The following is a 19,208-nucleotide window of genomic DNA, read 5'->3' as shown; positions in this document are numbered from 1 at the left end:
GCTGCCGGAGAACTGGAGTCATGTGAACATAACGTCCAGTTCCCATCAGCAGCCTGGCAGCTCTATTTTGAACCAATTGAAGTGTCCGGACTGTCTTCAAGGGTAGCCCCACGTAGAGCGCGTTACAGAAGTCAAGACGGGAAGTCACCAGTGCGTGAGTCACTGTTGCGAGGCAGTCGTATTCCAGATAGGGGCGCAGCTGATGAATCAGCCGAAGCTGGAGGAAAGCGCTCCTTGCCGCTGCTGTTACCTGAGCTTCCAGTGAAAGCTCCGGGTCGAGGAGCACTCCCAAGCTGCGAACCTTATCCCTAGGAGGGAGTGCAACCCCGTTCAGGACAAGGTTCAATTCACCTTCTCCGAAGCCTGAACCGCCTACCAACAGGACCTCCGTCTTGTCTGGATTGAGCTTCAGTTTATTGGCCCTCATCCAGCCCATTACCTCGGCCAGGCACCGGTTCAGTACAGCCACTGCCTCACCTGGATTGGTGGAAAACGAGAGGTAGAGCTGGGTATCATCAGCGTACTGATGATTCCGCAGCCCACACCTCCTGATGACCTCTCCCAGCGGTTTCATGTAGATGTTGAACAGCAAGGGGGACCCTCAGACCACCCTCTTCCTGCCCCGTCGAGAAAACCAGGTCCACAGTGTGTCCACGTTCATGGGTCGGGCCGGTGACATGTTGAGACAGCCCCATGGCCGTCATGGAGGCCATGAAGTCCTGAGCCGCCCCGGTCAGACTAGCCGCGGCATGGAGATTGAAGTCCCCCAGTCCTGGGGGCCCTCAACACCAGGTCCGAGATAGTCTCCGTCAGCTCAGGCAGGGAGACTGTTGGGCAGAAGGGTGCACGGTACACCAACAGAATCCCCAATCTGTCTCGGTCGCCCAACACCAAGTAGAGACACTCCAGCCCTGGTCTCGAAGGGACAGGAAGTCCTGTGAGGGAGATGGAGATGTTACCATGGTGTGGAAGATTGCACCTGCTGGCTGTCACCACCAGTGGGCAACTTCAAGGCCCCTTCAGTTCTTAAGAGCTTTTAAAACATTTTTAAACCAGACTTGAACTTGACAGCTTATTAATTAGCAGATATCCTCAAAAAGGAGTTGGACATGTAACTGTTCTACCTGTATGTAAAACTTACTCAGCAGCTTATCAGATAGCATTTACTATTATCTTCTTAACTCATTTCAACTTATTTCTGTATTTTAGTTTAAGTCCACCCAAGAAGGATAAGCCAACTACAGATCTAAACAACCAGGAAACCACCAACTAGAATAGACTCACTAAATTTCCTGCTTTGCTGATGGGCTGGGCTCAGATTGGCGGAACACAAGTTACGTTGATCTATTTTACTAGTAGAATGCAAGCATTTTCAAGCTGGAAAACCATGTATGTCTTATCCATTAAGACAAAGAACCAGTTAGCATGTCATGGCAACAATTCCTGGGTTGATTAACCTGGGTGTTAAAAGTGAGTGAGCCCTACACTTACTGTTTTCGCCATCCAGTTAACAGGGCATTTCTGGGTTGGTTTGTAATTTGTGGACCCAAAACTCTAGGTTGTTTATGGGTTAAACAATCCAGAGTTAACCCAACAATAAACTATAGGCAACTGTTGCTTATTAATTGGAAACCAAAAAGAACAGACCAGGAATTGCTGGATTCAAACCAGTTCAAAAATTCTTGTGGCATTATAAAAACTAAGAGTTTTATTGTGGCACAAGGTTTTGTTGTCTAATGTCACACTGTCATTTGCATTTGATGGAATCCATGCTAAAAATGCACAAAGATGGCTAATTTTTGATTTCTTAATATTGTTTCAAGAAACTATATTCTAAAACATGTTCTCTATGTTAAGTTTTAGATACAGTGCCAGAAATTGCTGTCAAAATCTCAATTTGTCCCTACCTCTGGTGCTTTCAAGAAAAAAAGAGGGTTGAGAAAGAAAGCCTCTTATTCAACCTTAGTACATTGATTATACAACCTTTGACTCTGTCGTGGGTCATAAGCTGGGGCAGTGCCTTGAAAGGACATGTCTAAGAGTGAGCAATGCCTATTCCACATGGAATGTTCTGTTTTAGTGCATTAGCCTAGAAGTGCTAGTAGCTTCCTAATCCTCTCTTGTTTGACTCTGCTTGTTAACCCCAAGCAATCCTCTCAGGGGCTGAGAAAGCAGCTGTCTTTGGTGAAGAAAACACAGCCTTGCAAAACAAATATCTCTTGAAGCTTCAAATATCTCCCCCCCCCCTTTTTTTTTGCATTGTATGAGAATGCCTTTTGGGGAAGCATAACTAATACAGAGAAATGTAATTTGTGAAAGGAACTTGCAAATTATTAAAAGAGAGTTGCCTGTGACATTTATAGGAGGGGAGTAGGCTTGCAATCTAAAGGTAGAAAGACAACTGAAAACCTTTCCCCTGAACTCCTGGGAACATGGCCATATTTGAAGCACATTGAGTGAACAGGAGAGAGAGCTCACATAAGCATTGTAAATGGTCAATCAGGTGCACAATGCTTACTAAATATAGCAATGGATATTACAGCTCACAAAACTAGGCAGAAACCAATTAAAAGCAATAATAAATCACCTTTGCCAGACCTGCTGTGGCCCTGTTCTGATGTCACCTGTTAAAGCTTGAGTACTGCCAACACATGATATATGAAATCACCTTTTTCTATCTGACCCCTGATGTAAATGCAGTAAGTTTCATTAGGGAATGTGGAGCAGGTTGAACTGATGTGCCTGCCCCCCTTTTACAGCAACATAGTTGTGTTATGTAAGGTACTCATAACCAGTGGGATGGAATGGGATAGGAACAGAAAGAATTACAGTGCAACTCTAATCAGAAGTAAAGTCTTTGAGTTCAGTTGGGCTTAATCTGGGTAAATAGATAAAGAATTGCTGCCTAAGAGTGCAGTCCTATGGGATTGCTGTTCAGTAGATGCAGGGCTCTGGAATTGGAGCTCTCCATCTAACCTAAGCTGTAGCAGGTAGAACAGAATGAATGTCAGAGTCATTTTCATCTCCATTCTCACATTTTAGCATATTCAGCTAGACAGGCCTCTTGGTGGGAATGAACATGCAGATCCAACAGATCCATGTCTCTCCTCCATCTTTCCTTTGTACCTACCATTACCATTATAATTTCTTTTCCCCCTCCAGTCCTATTCTGAAGTCATTGTTGTGAGCTGCTGTGTACCTTTTCATGCTGGAAGAGAAGGAAGGAGAAATTATTGCTCAGATTCTGACCCCCCCGGTTATAACTGAATCCATGGCCTAAGTGGGGAGGGACAGTCATAGCATCCTATGGTCCCTGGAATGTGTTTCTGAGGAGCATAGGATTGTTCCTTCAGTGTCTACATTTAAAATGTGTTCTCCTTTTAGTTGATTGCTGTTAGTTTTACATAAAGTACTCACCAAATTTTTACTAAGAAGATGTGCCAATAGACTTCAGTCATTCTTCAGGTTATACAAAAGGAATAAAGAAGGAATCACAATATTTTTATACAAGCCTATGGCATGACCATACTTGGAATTGTTTCTTCTTTGTGGTCTCTGTGGATCACACATATGGCCTGCATGGAGCCTGCTGTTGGCCAGATTTTATAGCTAACTGTGATTTGGCGGACACCCCTCCCTGACCCTGGGATCCATTATATATGGGAGGAGTCCCTACCCATTTCCTCAGTTCTTTGACAGCCTTCATGAGTGCCTTGGGAAGTTCTTTTTCATGAGCTTGAACATCTTTTTATACCCTTTTTCCTTTGCTAAAACACTTTTCTATTTACCCATATCTCAATCTTTCTTATTCTCCTCAAACTGTTACCCATTTTTTCTTACCCTCTCAATCAAAAAGCAACTCTCCCAAAACAAAAATCCTTTTTGTTGTTACCTCAGCTATTCCAATCCCCACTGATCTTTATCTTTTGCTAGTTGCCACAATTTTCTCATTTTTGATTCTGATAGCCTTCAAGGCACCATTCTGCAAATGCATGAGATGCAACAGTAAACTCACATCAACAGATGGGTAGTCACTCTGCTTTCTCTTTTTTGGTAAGAAGCATGTGGTCAACGTATTGTACAGGTAGAAAAGATGGGGAAAATGACTAAAATTATTGTCTGCATGATAGGAGATTCAGGAGAAAGAAACAAATAGTTCCTTAACGTGGCATGTTTTTATGTAATTCACTTTCACAAGTTATGGTGACAGCCATAAACATAAATAATTTTAGAAAGGGTACTAGACAAAATTATGAAGGCTAGCAGTGATTATTAGTTATGATGACTATATCCTACTTAATTTGCTGAGGCACATGAGTGGGACAGTACTATGGTCCGCATGTCCTTCTGATGGCTTTTCTATAGGCATCTCTTTGGTCACTGAGAAAGGTTGCTGACTAGGTACACATTTGGTCTGATCGGGCATGGCTGTTATATTTCTTAGCCTGTGTTTGGATCTGTCCTTAATTTTTTAATGCACAGTAGCCCTGTACAGGCATTTCATTAATTATCCTTTCTGTCAGTATGCTCATTTGTTTACTTGTAACTTTACTGAGAGATTCTCAGTGTGTATTTATTTGGGATATGGAGTCTGGATGTAGCACTCCTGACCGTTAGCCATTCTAACTGGGAATGATGGGAGTTGAAATTCAAACATCTGGAGGTCACCAGGTAGGGGAAGGCTGGGCTCGGAATATATGTACTCTCATTCCTATGAGTTGTATGCAGAAAGGCACAAAATGAATGTTTATACAATATGATAACTGTTACTAACTGCTTGGTGATTTACCCTCAACCAGATACCAATCCAACCCTTGAGAGCCACTGATTTGTAGCTGGGGCTATAATAGTGATCCACAGGCTCATGCATAGCAGATGTGTGCCTGCAACACACATTATTTGCTAGCTATTTCCTGTTCTGCAGATTCTTTGCCAAAACCCCACATCCATTTTTAATTTTTCCTGAGTTTAAAAATTGCTTTGTGGTTTCTTGTTAGTTATCTGCTGAAAAGGAAATGTCCAGGAGAACTTTTTTTGTAAGGATTACTTACCTCACTGGATCATGACCAAGGGTCTTAGAACAGTGACTTAAAAATAAATAAAATTCAGAATTCAGCAATATGAAGACATCTTGCAATTCCCAATAAACAATGTTTTATTATTGACTTGAAAAGTAGGTGAACACCTTTGTAAAAATTTACATATGTTCCATTAATGTATGGAATAAGGAAATAGTGCTTTTAAGTCAACAGAACATGGCAGAACATAGTTGGTGGGTCAAACAGAAGACAGGACAAAGGGTAGAGAGAGAAAAGACTGGGAATTAAACCAAACACAGAAATTAAAGCTTAACTACTAGAATTCTCTCACTTCTTCCTCTCTCATGTGTAGGCCTTTCACAGAAACTCCCAAGACATGTTTCTGTACTTGAAAGTGATTGTTACAATGCTTTCATTGATAATTAATATCATAGGTGTTATTTGTGTGCGGTCTATGGAGGCTCAAAACTTGCTCCTTTAAATAAGCAATCAGAGATAAAGGAATTCATGACTTTGAAGAAAGCCATATTGGATCCCAAGCTCTAAAATGTGTGCATAATAGTAGCCATGTGATGAACATTGAGTATTTTGACATGTGGCGCCTACAACAAAATGTTATAGTATGACATGTTCTTGTTCTGAGTTCCAGTAAGCAAGCCATGCCCTTTCCATTTTCTTCCTTCATCACCACCATTCCATTTTCTGGGTCTCTCATCCCAACAACCACGCAACACTCTGTAGCCACAGAACTTGTTATGTCCCTGTTGGGCTATTTCTTTTTCCTGCCTCTTTAAAATTCCCCTCTCAAAGAGTGTTTGTACTTCTGAAAACCTTGGTTCCTCACACCCCTCTCATTCTGAGCCTGCTGACATCTCCCTCCTCTGCATAGATAGTGCTCTTTTATCTACATAAGGATCCAGACTAGGAAAATGAGCTCACTATTAGTATATAGGATGTTTAATCATCAATTCAGAGCACCATTTTGACTGTATTGACACCTTCTGAGTGCTGTTTCTGTTCAAAAGGCACGCTTTTTGGTTTCTTCTTGATTAGCAAAATTTTGTCATCTATAGACATGAAAACTTGAGCTTTAATATTTTTCCAAAAGCATGGTAAAGCATTTTTACTGGAGCTGTTCCCACCTCAAATTTATCATGAACTCCAGAAAGACCTGTCAAAGACAGACAATTCAGTTATCCTCAGATTGCAGACCATAATAAGATGTTATAGACTGGATGTTGGCTTCTATGAGGTTTGATGCCTTTGAATCTACCATTGCAGGGCGATAAATAGTTTCTCAGTATTCTTTGCCTGTCCTACACAAAGCTGATAGCCATACTGGTTTTGTACATTTCATAATAAGTGGAATGATTTTGGAGGTAATTCTCTGGAATTTTGCATAAGACCACCCTTTAAGATAGAATTAGAATGGTGTTGGCACTTTTCATTGGTGTCTAACCAAAGATGATAAGAAATAATAATATGGTAGTAAATTATTTGTAAAATCTGAAAAATAATACTTTCCAAAGAAATTTAACTTTTAAAATATTTGAGTGGGGATTAAAATTGTAACTGACTTTCTTACCTGGATTACAACAACAAGAAACTATTTTGCTTCTCACAGACAAACCTTAAAAAAGTATATTTTGTGTGTTTGTGTGTGTGTTGTGTAAGTGGGTGGGTGGCAGAGGGAGATTAATATTAATTTAGTTCAAATAGTCAGATCATTGAACTTAAGATGCATTGTACTCCTGTTTTACTGCCCATCCATAAAGCAGATATAAACTCTGTGTTTATAAATTGTGGAGTAAAAACCAAAGTATATAGATTCTAGTCATTCTACCAGTGAGGAAAATAGCCCATTTCTTTTTCTTATGAATTATGAAAATAGCCCATTTCTTAATATTCATGCAGTTCTGCTTACACCAAAAAAGTTCTGCAGTGTTTGGCTGCTTCATAGTATTTTCTGTACCCTTGCCCCACTGTAGGCAATTTCATGTAGATAATTAGTGCAAATGGAGGCGATTTTACACATGCCAAGGAATTCTTGAGTTATACTGACCAGCCAGGAAAAGATCACGCCTAAACCTACTTTTGCTGCTAGAGCAAAACACATATGCAAGTACAGCTGGCTCCTACTTCAGATCTTTGTCAAACATGTGGAGGTGATGAAGTGAGTGAAACTGGGTGGTTTATCAGCAATGGCAGGAGGAGGTCTAAGAGATATGATTCTGTTTTCTACATGAACCAGTTGCATGATCAGGGGGACTATTGGTGGTAGGGCACTTCAAGCAAAGGAAGTGTATTGCACAATTGACAACTGCCCAGCTGCCATGGAAAACAAAAAGACATCAAGAGTAGACCTTACTTTAGCCAGCCTCATTAAGTTCTCAATAAAAGAGAAAGGTGAGTAGAGCACTCAGATATATATGGCAACAGTGTATTTCCTACTTCCTCTTCTGCCTTGAGGAGTATACCAACTTAACTCTGTATTATTCAAGAGGCAAACATATCATTATTCTGCCATACAAGAAAAAATAGTATCATGTGATATGTAAAAAAAGGAGGGCAAATTCATCATCAAACCACCACTGTTGATTCTTCACCGTTGGAGCTGTTGACCAAACACTCATGTCTCATGTATCTTTGCAAAGTTTTGGCCAGGGCACATGGAGATTCCTAGTTCTTTTTCTGTTTGAATGTATTGTTGCCAGAAATAGTCCAATAGGGTAGGTTATGCCTTTGAAAGGTCAGTCTCTATGTTGAGATTCAAACTAATTCTTCCATTTTGCATTGCTTTTTTCGCACAGAATCAAATTACATTTCTGGTTGTGGATTTGCTTCTGTATTTTGTCCTTGGTTACTCGTGGATTTTCCACACTGTCCTCCTACCTGCACTGATGGGCAGAATGGATTTCTTTCTGACTGCTTGGCCTGCATTGTTTATGGATTATGTTTTGACTTGTTATATGTCATGGGATTGCCACCACCGTGCATCCCTTGTTGCCTTGTACGCATAGCAGAAGTTTGCAGCTTTGTGTTTGGTGGGAACAGTGTTGTTTCTAAGGTTGCTCTGGAAGTACTGTACATCTTTTTCCTTGAACTATAGTGGTGTGGTGCTGTTGACTCAGTTCCAGATGAAATAAACGCTTACAACTACAGTGCACCAGCATTAGACCATGAAGAGTAGTCACCATGCATAGCAGGGATATAAAATTCTTCTCCCTGTCACTTGTATGTGTATGAAACAGCAGCATGCTTCTGGTATCTGTAAATAAATTTCTTATGAGTAAACTTTCTAATGCAAAGGTACAGATTTATTTTTATCATTCTTTTTAATAAGGCAATGTAATTGTAATGAGGTTGTCCTGGTAATTTAATGCTGTCTTGATAATTTAAAACAGTTGTTTTGGCAATGTCTTATAATAGGTATTGATAATATACAGACAAAAGCCATCTATGAAAGACAAAATTCTGAAAAGCAGGTAATTGGTTCATCTAACAGTCTTAGAAAGCTTTTGTTCTTGTTGTTGCCAATAATACGTTGGATATGTAAAGGTTCGTTATAGTTCCTTAAGGGGATAGTGGTATATATGCCACATAAAAAGGGATTCCTTTCAGAAGGATAAATGAAGAAACAACAAGTAGTTGGTCTTTTCTTGGTTGGTGACTTATGAGGTGCCCTTGAAATTTATTTCCTCATACTAAATTACAGAACTGGGAATTACATCCTGTTACATTGCAGGACTGTCCATGCCAGGGTATATTTGATATAAATCACTATTTAAATCACTAGTCAGTAAGACTAGATTTAAATCATGGTTTTTGACATAATTTGCATGCCTGCCTGCCTTACCCATAGGTAGAGGAACCTCATGAAAATATTACCAAATTGGGTTTCTTATGGCCTGCCCCCATTATATGTTTTCTCCTCCAGGAAAAAGATAATATGATAAACCTCAGGCTATACCCAAAAAGATCCAAAACCTTGTGGAGTATTCTGCCAAAAAGGTTTCACTTTCATTTTTATTGCATACCCCTCCCTCCTCACACTTAGCTTCTTGTGCAGATATATTCCATTCCCAACAGACTTCCTCTATTCATTGAATTTTTTGAAACTTAGCACTTAAGAGGTAAGGGGTTGATTCTGTGTATCTAGATTTGCAAAGGAACAGTGGGATTAAGGTCTTTATCTTGACTCTGTATGTTTATTTTATAACATAGTTGCTGTGAAGTAGAGGCACTTGATCTTTGTAGACACAAATTCACAGTTTTGAGAACTGTAACACTAAGCATCTGTGATAATATCTTCTAGGTAGAAAAATTGCCCAATAGTTTTATAGAAACTTCTGGAAGAGCATGACATTGTGAATGGATTAATGGAATTCATTTACCGAAAAATTTAAACATTGCATGAATATACAGCCTCAGGCTACATAATTAAAAACTAATCCTTATTTCATGATGATTAACCTTTGGACTATAATATTTCTTAAATAAAAAACTATCTTTAGATAATTTTTCCTCAAAAAGTATTTTATTTTAAAAATCCAATTTAAATGAGAAAATCTAATTGTTGTTGTTGTTGTTATTAAAATCATTGATTTTTATCATCCCTGGTCCATGCATCAAGACACTGCAGGCCCATACAAGTAGTCACTGGGTTATGAACATCCGAGTTAAGAACAGCCCATACTTAATGTTCAAATTGCCATACTGCCTATTAATTTAAAAAAAATACTGCAGGAAATTATCATCAGCATAGAGAGGGAGAAAATGGAAGGTGCCTTCAAAGCATCACCATAGAAAGAGAGGAAGCAAAAGGAGAGAGAGGGAGGCCTCCAAAGCAGGCCTTCCTGCCCTGCCCATCTGGAGAGGGGAATCTCTCAGGCGTTTCCTTGCTGCAAAGAGGAGGCACTGGTGAGTTTGGATGCAGGGGAGGGGGCAGGTAGAGAGAGTTGCAGTTTTTTCACTTTTCACCCTGTGTCCTTAAACCCCCACACATGTGGGGGGCTGACTGTACATGACCTGACATACAGAAATTTGACTTAAACATGATTTTCTGTTTTCTCAGGGACAGAACTTGTTCATAACCTGGGGACTGCCTGTACTGGGCCAGCCTAAGACATGTTGCTTCCTGAGGTGAAAACACAGTGGTGGTGTCCTCCCCTCTTCCATGTGTCCAAGATAGCCAAACTGTTTCCTCAACACTGGCAAGGAAGCCACATCCCCCATTGCAGCTGAAGCCAGGAGGGTATGGTGCAGGGCTCTTGGCATACAGCTCTCTTTCAGCACCTTGCTACAGCCTTGCAGCATCTTGCCACTTGAGGCAATTGCTTCATTCTGCCTAATGGTAGGAATGGACATGGGCCCAATGGGGGGCTCAGAGCTCTGTGGTAAAACCTCTGCATATACCGGTTCAACAAAACTTAGCCAATTGTAAGATTTGAGCTACTACTAGGTTGTGAAAAATCGCTATTGAAACTTGGAGAGCAGCAGCCAGTCAGCTGAAAATACTGGGTTGGATGGTCTGACTCTGCATAAGCTAACTTTCTATGTTCATGTGTACTATGTACAATATGCCGTTTGCAAAAATAGGCACACACGAAAGCACCTGCAGTATCAGTTACTCCAGATGGTTCAAGTCAGCAAACCAAACTAGCCCTCTGTTTTTCTCCAGATGCATTAAAAAGTGATAGGCTTCCTCATCGTGTTTTTTAACTGGGACTTTCTTGGATATTGTACAATAATTCTTTGACTTTAGTGAGAACTGCTTGTGTATGAAGGAACATGCTTATGCACTCTTCTTACAAGTCAGTGCTCTCTGCACCTTCCTTCTCCCCTGGAAGAGAGACTGCAATCTGGTTGCCTTGGCGACCTTGGCAGGTTTAAATGAGTAGCTGCACTAAAAAATTGTTGCTTGCATCAAAGTGCATTGATGTTTTAATCTGAGTGGCCTTAAAAAAATAAAAAGGCCATTATATTCTTCAAAGCTCAAAATTATTAGCTAACTGAAGTATTCTTGTGCCTACTCTGAGGGCCCAACAAGATGATGATGAGGAGGCTTTTTGCTTCCCTCAGGAGAAGCAGCAGTATTGAGATTGAGGCCAGATTAGGTTTAGGCTTTAAAATTTAGGACAGGCCATTGAATGGATTAAACTGGAGAATGACTACTTTTTGATTACCATGAGTATGAAGTTGAATGGACTCTTAGCTCAAAGTTCAGCAGTCTATTTTTGTTACTATTTTGTTCAGCAGTCTGTTCTTTCTTACCATAAGCCTTGGAACTTGTTTTAAATAAACAATATTTACTCATTCTATTACCCTCTGCAAGCGTCAGGATAGAATATATGGGTAATTGGGAAGAGAGATGTGACATTGTTCCTCCCACAAGGCTACTTTATACCATTGGTCTAGATAGCCCAGTATTGCCTGCTTTGATGGGTAGCTGTTCCCCAGGGTCTCAAGCAGATGTCTTTTCCATCACTAGCTACTTGATCATTTAAAAAGTTAAGATGGAAAGGACTGGCCTAGGACCTTGTGCATGCAAAGTACGTGCTGTGCCAGCCCAGAACATTTTGCTCCCTGAAACAGAGCAGCAGATGGTGCTCCCACACATACACAGTCAAAGTGCATAGTACCCATGTCTGGTCAAGTTATTTCGGCACCTGATGCAAAAATACCACAGGCATTTCTTTCCATTCCTGGAGGTAAAAATGCAGTAATTGCAAATTAAATAGCATGCAATGTCCTGTCCTTGTATAACACCCCAAATCTACTGCTTTAGGTTGCTGCCTCACTCTGTTTATTGGTGGTGCTGGCCCTGTGTACTACTGAGCTATGGCGCTTCCCTTCTTTCTGCCCAGGCCTTGTTCACAGAGACTTACTTTCTGGGGCCTGACAACCCCCTCCCCCCAATGCGCAAACCCAGTGCCCACTGGCTTCAGAGTACTTCTGGTGCTAGATTAGACAGAGGGACTTTGTAGTCATGAACACTACACTGTGGAAAGTATCAACCTTTTATTTAATGACTTACTATCACTATGATCCTGCAGTTGCAAACAGAAAAGCTTGGAGCTGATTGGTTCAGGCACTTGAAATATTACTAAACAAATCTGTTCTGTTGCAGAAACTGAATCTGTGTTAGCCATTCTTGCATTTTATGAGCCGAGAGTTTAAGATTCGATATGAAAAAAGATGTATAACCTGTGTCTGCATCTATTAATATTTCATATTTTATACCGCCCATAGCTGAAGCTCTCTGATCAGTTGATAGAATCACTGAGCTCACCCATCCAGATTCTAACCTGTCCTGACTAACCTCCAAGATTAGCCAGGATCAGGCTATATGGAAACTCTTCATATTATGACACATGTTAGATTAGTAAAGATTTTAATGAAAATGGGGTGGGAGAGAATCTCAATCATCATCCCATGAATGTGTCATGACATGACAAGAGTATTAGGAACAAATAAAGTCAGCTGCTTCATCTTTGTTCCAAAAGACAGGTGGTAGAAGCCATACTTATTTTTTGAGGCAACTTCATTTCTCATAGCTTGCTAAGTATGTAGTGGCAGGTTTTCACTAGCACAATGCAGTTATGCTCTGCAAGATGAAGAATTCCGTTTTTGCAGACCCCCCTTCACATGCTGTTGCCCTCTGTGTCATATCCCATGCTATTCCAGGGGGTCCCCCAACCATCAGGATCAGCTTTTCAGGCAAACTGTGTTGGGGCTGTCTGGAAGAAATCAGAGCCCTGTCTTGTGTGACCAGAAGTGTTTCATCTGGTGTGAAGCCACCATTGGATATAACACTTTTAAGTTCTCACATTCCAAACAATCAAGCTGGTATCAGGCAGCTGATTTACATCACTGTGCAGTTACATAAAGAGATCACTCCAGCCCAGGAGGAAAAGCTCAAGAAGCAAGCAAAGGCAATGAAAGAAATAGAGATTGCCCATATTTTGAAGTCTGAGAATCTATTTACAAGGTTAAGATGCTGGTTTGCTTAGACCTTAAGCTAAACACATCCCACAACAATCGGGGGTAATTCTTCCTTATAGCTCAATTTTATGTGTATTTATGTGGTGTGCCCCATGGGACTTACTGCGGAGTAAATGTGCATAGGACTAAAACTTTATTTATTCTAGATGGTATCCTGAACTATTTTTACCATACCTGGTTGCAAGTCCTGGACAAAGCTAGGAAAATGTAAGACCATTTGATTTCATATACTGATTGAGGTATATTTAAGTATGAATAGTAGGAACATCAGACCCCCAGCCTGTGGACCTGATCTTTCCTGCTAAAAGTCCCAATCTGGCTCACAGAGGTTACCTTTCCAAATCTTGCCCCTTGACCATGGAAGACCTGACTCATCCACGAAGTCCCTTTTGGCATGTTGAGAGAGACTCAGTGAAGGATGGAATGGGATGGGAGCAGATAACATTGGGAGCAGCTTTGGAAGCAAATCCTTACCCCTTCATGTAATTGAGCTCTAAACTCAACTCCCAAGAACAGTATTAATCAACACTCCACTGCATAGGACCATACTGTTCATGTATTATGATTTCAAGTTAAGAGGTTTCCGCAGATTTGGGGGCTTCAGAGAATGCTAAACAAACCCATTACCAAAATAAGATTCTATTGAAAAAAGGGATGCAAATTTCTGTAGAAGAGCATGAATGCTGAAAGCAAACTCTCTCTCCACTGCAAAACACTTCACCTTAATCCTAACCCTAATCCTCATAATAGCTAATTACTGTTAAGATCATGTGAAAATGCTCATATTTATTATTTCGTTTTGTCTTTTACTCAGAGGAAAAGTTTAATTTATTCAGAAATTGTTGAGTGTTTCCATGTGCCTGATGGACATGAATATGAGCTCAAGGAATAATTCTGTTTGCTTGTATCTCTCATCAAATAATTGGAAGTTTGGCTATTAACCTCACTAGAGTCATTTTTTAGTCACTTTGTTTACTGTATAGTCCCAACATCCATGTGATTAGTTCTCTGCCCCCACCCTAGCCACCAAATGGTTTCGTGATTCATGTATCTCTGTAACTACCTTGATGCCATGGAACATTCACTTCTCGAAGCAATCATGCTAAGAAAGATCTCTGGCAGAAAGGAATAGCATCCATTTCATTTTAACATCACTATTGTTCTTGACTACATTTTGATTGGCCAGTCTGATGCACAAAAAATTCTTTGGTCATATCTGTGTCTTTCTGAATGCCTATTGTGAACAAGAGCAATCCAGGGTCACTGCCCTTTAAACACTGCCAGTCAGATCTCAGGAGAAAGAAGGTATGTTGGAACTGCCAGTGATGAGAAAATGTGGTTAAGGAAGCAAACAGTTTTCAATTGAAAAAATTACAATTCTATTGAAAGTGCTCTTCATGTTAACTTTTTCCTTTAGAATTCAATCTTGTGAAAGAGCTGTTCCGGTTCTGATCCCTGGAGAAACCAGCTGGCATTTTTGTTTTTAGATAAGTGGAAAAGAAGAACCTATTTCAATAGAGAGAAAAGATTAATCCATTTTCTTTCAACCTAAGCATAAAATATAGCTGTTTAAAAATAGTTATATGTATTAAGACTTTACCTATATGTGATGTTATCCAGGACTGAGTTGCTTAAAACTTCTGGAAACGCCTTCCAAATATCCATAAAAGTGCACTTGTGCAAGACAGAATATTGTGTTGGATGATCTTCCAATTTTTCCAGACACTACTTTGGAAAAATAGTCCAGTCTTCCAGATTAGACATTTTACTCCCTGAGGTGAAGAACAATATGTCACCCCCTCCCATTTTATATATAGAAGCTAATGGAACTGACAATTGAAACATTATCTTAATGATGGTGAGGGCATAGCATCCTCCATCTCAGGGCTGCATGCTTGCTTAGGTAGGTGTAGGGCAGGCTGCATTACAGCCATGGCTCTCTTCTCCAACACCTTGCTGCAGCTTCACCTCCCTAGCATCTGCCACCTGCGATAGCAGCCTCACTCTGCCTGTGTAGGCTAGCCCTGTTGAAGAGTACCAGAGTGCATTCAGAAGGGTGGCACCTAATACAACGCATGGCTCTTTGGAGCATTCTTCCATGTTGTCCCCAGGCACTGCAATACACTCCTTTTGGAGTTGTGACAGGCCCCTACCCTCTCTGCATTCAAGAAAAGGGCTTAGAACACATCTTTTCAACTTATCTTTTAAATTTTTTAGATTTTACATGTTTTTTAATGTTTTACTATATTTCCATGATAAGATGTCTTTTACGTTTTGAATTTTTTGTCAGCCACTTTGGGTAGGCTCAAAAAAGCAACAAAGAAATACAATAAATAGATAATATAATATTTTATTAATTATTTTGTTTAAGAAATGTCTTGCCCAGTTTTCATAATCATTATTACATCATATCTATATGCTGCCTTTCTTCTTGCAAAGTGTCCAGGAGAGCTTACAGGGTTCTCCTCCATTTTATTCCTACAACTACAACTGTTTGAGGCAAGCTAGACTTAAGAGTCAGTGCCTGGCCCAAAGGAACTAAGTGAGCTTTAGAGCTAAATGGGAGCTAGAAACTAGACCTCAGTGTCTGTTCAGACCTCCAGCCACTATACCAAGCTGGCTCGCATAGGATAATTACTTATGTTAGTTACTTTAATGCCTCATGACTCTTCTAAAAACATTCCAATATTTAATCAGATGTACACTGTACTGTCAATATCCGAGTCCCATTGGCTTTGCTGATTTAAATAATATCACCAAGTAAATGGCCAGCTGTGACAGACACTTGGTGCAAATAGATTTGTTGTGTTTACAGATCAAGTGTATAACTCTTGTACATTAAAGCCCTAAAGCATTCTCTGTGTCCTTATTTCAGGTTACAGTTTTCCTTTCCTAGTTATATTGTTGTATAACTTTATCTCTTTCTAAAGTTATACCAAGCTAACATGATATGATAAAGTTGAGCCAATTGGCCTCAGCCGTTTACCACTGCATGTATAACTTGGCCAGAATTTTAGATGAAAGTGATTTCCTTTGGTTCTCCACAGATGGTACTAGACAAGAAGACGGTGAAGGTGAACTTAGCGAGGAAGAGCACTGGTTTGGAAACTCTTCAGAAACACCGTCAGAAGCATCTTATGGAGAAATTCAGGAAAACTTCAAATTATCCTTTGAGGATAGGATCCAAGAACAGTCCACATCTCCAGATACTTCCTTGGGGAGTGTGACTCCTAGCAGCAACACACTGGAACTGGGAGCTGTTGAGAATGAGGCTGTAAGGGATGTGTTACAGAATAAAGAACACCTTTCCCCAGTTGTGTCTTCTGCGTGTGAAGATGATACTCCTGGCACAAATAAGCCACTGAGTAGTAACCTGAGACGTCTGCTGGAGGCTGGTTCTCTCAAGGTAGACACTAGTATCACAGTGAACGGCAGGGTTGAGTCCCCTGTAAATCTTGGCTCAAATATCTCCTTTTCTGCACCTACGCATCATGCTCAGCAGCTAAGTGTCCTTGCTAGAAAGCTGGCTGAAAAACAGGAACAAAATAACCAATATGGCGCTAACAACCGGTTTATTTGGAATCAAGGCAAGTGGTTACCCAACTCAACGCCACCTTGCGGCTTGTCTCCAGATTCAGCCATTCTAAAATTGAAAGCTGCAGCCAATGCAGTCCTTCAGGACAAGTCGCTTTCTCGAACTGAAGATCCAATAAGGTTTGAAACCTTTTCTTCTCCATTTAGTTCTCAGTCTGCAAGCTCCACCTTAGCTGCGTTATCAAAGAAAGTCAGTGAAAGAAGCATGACTCCTGGGCAGGACCACCCACCGCCAGCTAGTTCTTTCCTTTCTCTCGCCTCAATGACTTCTTCTGCAGCTCTACTCAAGGAGGTTGCTGCAAGAGCTGCAGGCAGTCTTTTGGCTGAGAAGAAAAAGTCTCTGGTTGCAGAGGATCCCCTGCAGCTCTCAGACATGAAGCAAGAGAAACTAACTCCACCACAGTCCTTGGAATTATTGTTACTCCCAGCCCCTAAAGGAAGAGCTGCTAAAACCACTAATTCAGGTATGAGCTGTTATTTTGCTCTAGATTTTGATCACGTTTACCCATCTTCCTCTCTTGGTTATTTTGATGTATTGAGAAAACACAATTAAGCAGAAGGCAGGGAAGTACTCTATGTAATAAACTGTAGCCTAGACCTTCCCTGTGTTTGAAAGGAAATGGTTGTTTAGTACGGTGCTTTCTGTATTCTGAATGAATTACCCACATCAAATTTAGCATTTTTCCATATAAGGCATTTTTAACAGGGGAATATCAAAAAATTCTTGTTAGGAAGCCCTTATGGCAGCTTAGGGAACAGACTTGGGACTCTGGGGGTAATCAGAGATTGAAAATTAACTCTATGATCCAGTTTACATGTAACAGCAATTCATGGCTTGTTTAAACATTGCATTGTCAGGGCAGTGCAGAAATGAGTTAGTATGCTGCCTCCTGTGCAGTTCCTGCTTCCACTCTGCATTGAATTTCATAAGGAGTCCAGGGATGCCTCGTTTCTAGTGACATCTCTAACTGGAACCATTGTTGAAGGGCAAACAACCCAGAGTTTTAACCTAACAAGACACAATGGTTTCAAACTCTGAATTGTTTGCCTTCAGCTTCTCAGAGTTCTGGGTTTGAATGTTGTACTTGCACTTTGGATGGGGCATCCTTGCACTGTTTGGGAAACCAAATGCAAAGAGGAAGCGGCAAACAGACAAGAGGTTGTGTGCTTCTGTACTTCTGCATGGTCCCTACAACTCATGAGTTAAACAAACCATAAATTGCTATTATGCCCAAACCAGCATTTCACTCCCTGCTGCTGTCCCAACAGATTTTGGGGACCATGGTAGATCTCAAACTAAATTTGAGAATTCCCATTCCTGCCTTTAGTTCCAGGCTGATTATTATTGCTTTGCTTGCACATCAGTTATTTCATTGATGTCCATCCTCTAGCCTGATTGGTCAGGATAATAGAAGTGGAAACATGCTGGCTTTTTGCTGAACAATTCATTACTATTTTTACATTTTTCCTTATAGCACTGAATCCACAAGTGTTAGAGACTTACTTTTTCTTCTTCAAAGAATGAAAGCTAAGAATTCCAGTCAAATGATAACTTAAACAAACAGCATGTGGTATGCCTAGAATTTGACAAAACCCAGCTATCCAAGTCATATGCCAACCCTATCAAACAACTCCTCTTACCATCTGAATTATAATCCAATAGGTAGCACCTGGCCTGCTTCCTCAACAAAGGCTACTTTCACTTGTTTCACTTTCGCTATTTTCCTTTGCAACCCCACATGCAAATTTCTGAGCATGTTTAGAATTCCAGTTGCCCGAACACCACATGATACTCCCTTATCTTTTTTAGCTGTTTAGAATCTGTGTATACTAGCCGAAAGGCAAGGTCCTCAGCTGCAGGAAAAAGCCTGCAGATGTGCATTTGAGACACCACTTACACTTCAGATTGTGTAAGTGGTGTCTCACTTACATTCAAGGTTGTTTGGAATAGAAATAGCGGGCCTAGTCTCATGCCTTCAAAACCCATGTGTTAACAATATGAATTCTGGATTGGGTTAAAGTTTGTTGGCAATACCTGGGGTTACACCCCATGTCCTTTGCTGTCTTCTACCTTTGAAGATAGATTACCTGCAGCTGCCACAAGGGAAATGGAGTTCATACTCAGCTGTTGCAAATGTGGTTGACTATGTCACTAATTCAGTGATGGTGGAGAAATTCATTACGTTCACATTTTAATTTTGTTCTTTCAAACTACTATGCAAGTCAAAATGCTTATCCTTTGAAATTTGTACTTTTCTGAATTTTGCAATGGAGTGCTGCAGTCAAAAATGTATATAAATGTTCTCTTGTATTAGAGAAAACAATGTTCAAATAAGCATTATATTACAAAAACCTTGCAAAAATGTGTTAGGGTTTTTTTTTTAAAGTTATGAACTTATGACTAGAGAAATCCTTAAAGTAGAAGGCAACCAAACTTAAGATTGGAAGAATGAGAAATTGAGGGAAATCCGAACTGACAGATTTGTCTATCTCTAGTCACTGTATAGAAGAAAATGAAGAGATGACTATTCCTAAATTATCCTCCTTAGAAACTATTTATCATTAGATTTG

General features: G+C 40.3%; 1 protein-coding gene across 4 annotated transcripts in view; it reads left to right on the top strand.

Moving 5' to 3' along the window:
* ZNF827 (zinc finger protein 827) overlaps positions 1–19,208 on the top strand; it is a 135,760-nt gene that overhangs the window by 16,020 nt on the left and 100,532 nt on the right. For all 4 annotated transcript variants that reach the window (XR_006414826.1, XM_044430998.1, XM_044430997.1 and 1 more), the window contains exon 2: positions 16,091–17,101. Coding sequence is in view for 3 of the 4 variants with exons in the window: in XM_044430998.1 (XP_044286933.1) it covers positions 16,091–17,101 (1,011 nt within the window). In the remaining variant the exon portion in view is untranslated. The remainder of the gene's footprint in view (positions 1–16,090; positions 17,102–19,208) is intronic.

Source organism: Varanus komodoensis, unplaced genomic scaffold (assembly GCF_004798865.1).
Source record: "Varanus komodoensis strain SLA01 unplaced genomic scaffold, ASM479886v1 scaffold21, whole genome shotgun sequence".
Taxonomy (NCBI): Eukaryota; Metazoa; Chordata; class Lepidosauria; order Squamata; family Varanidae; genus Varanus; species Varanus komodoensis.
The sequence above is the reverse complement of the archived record's forward strand: the minus strand, read 5'-3'. Positions and strand labels throughout refer to the sequence as shown.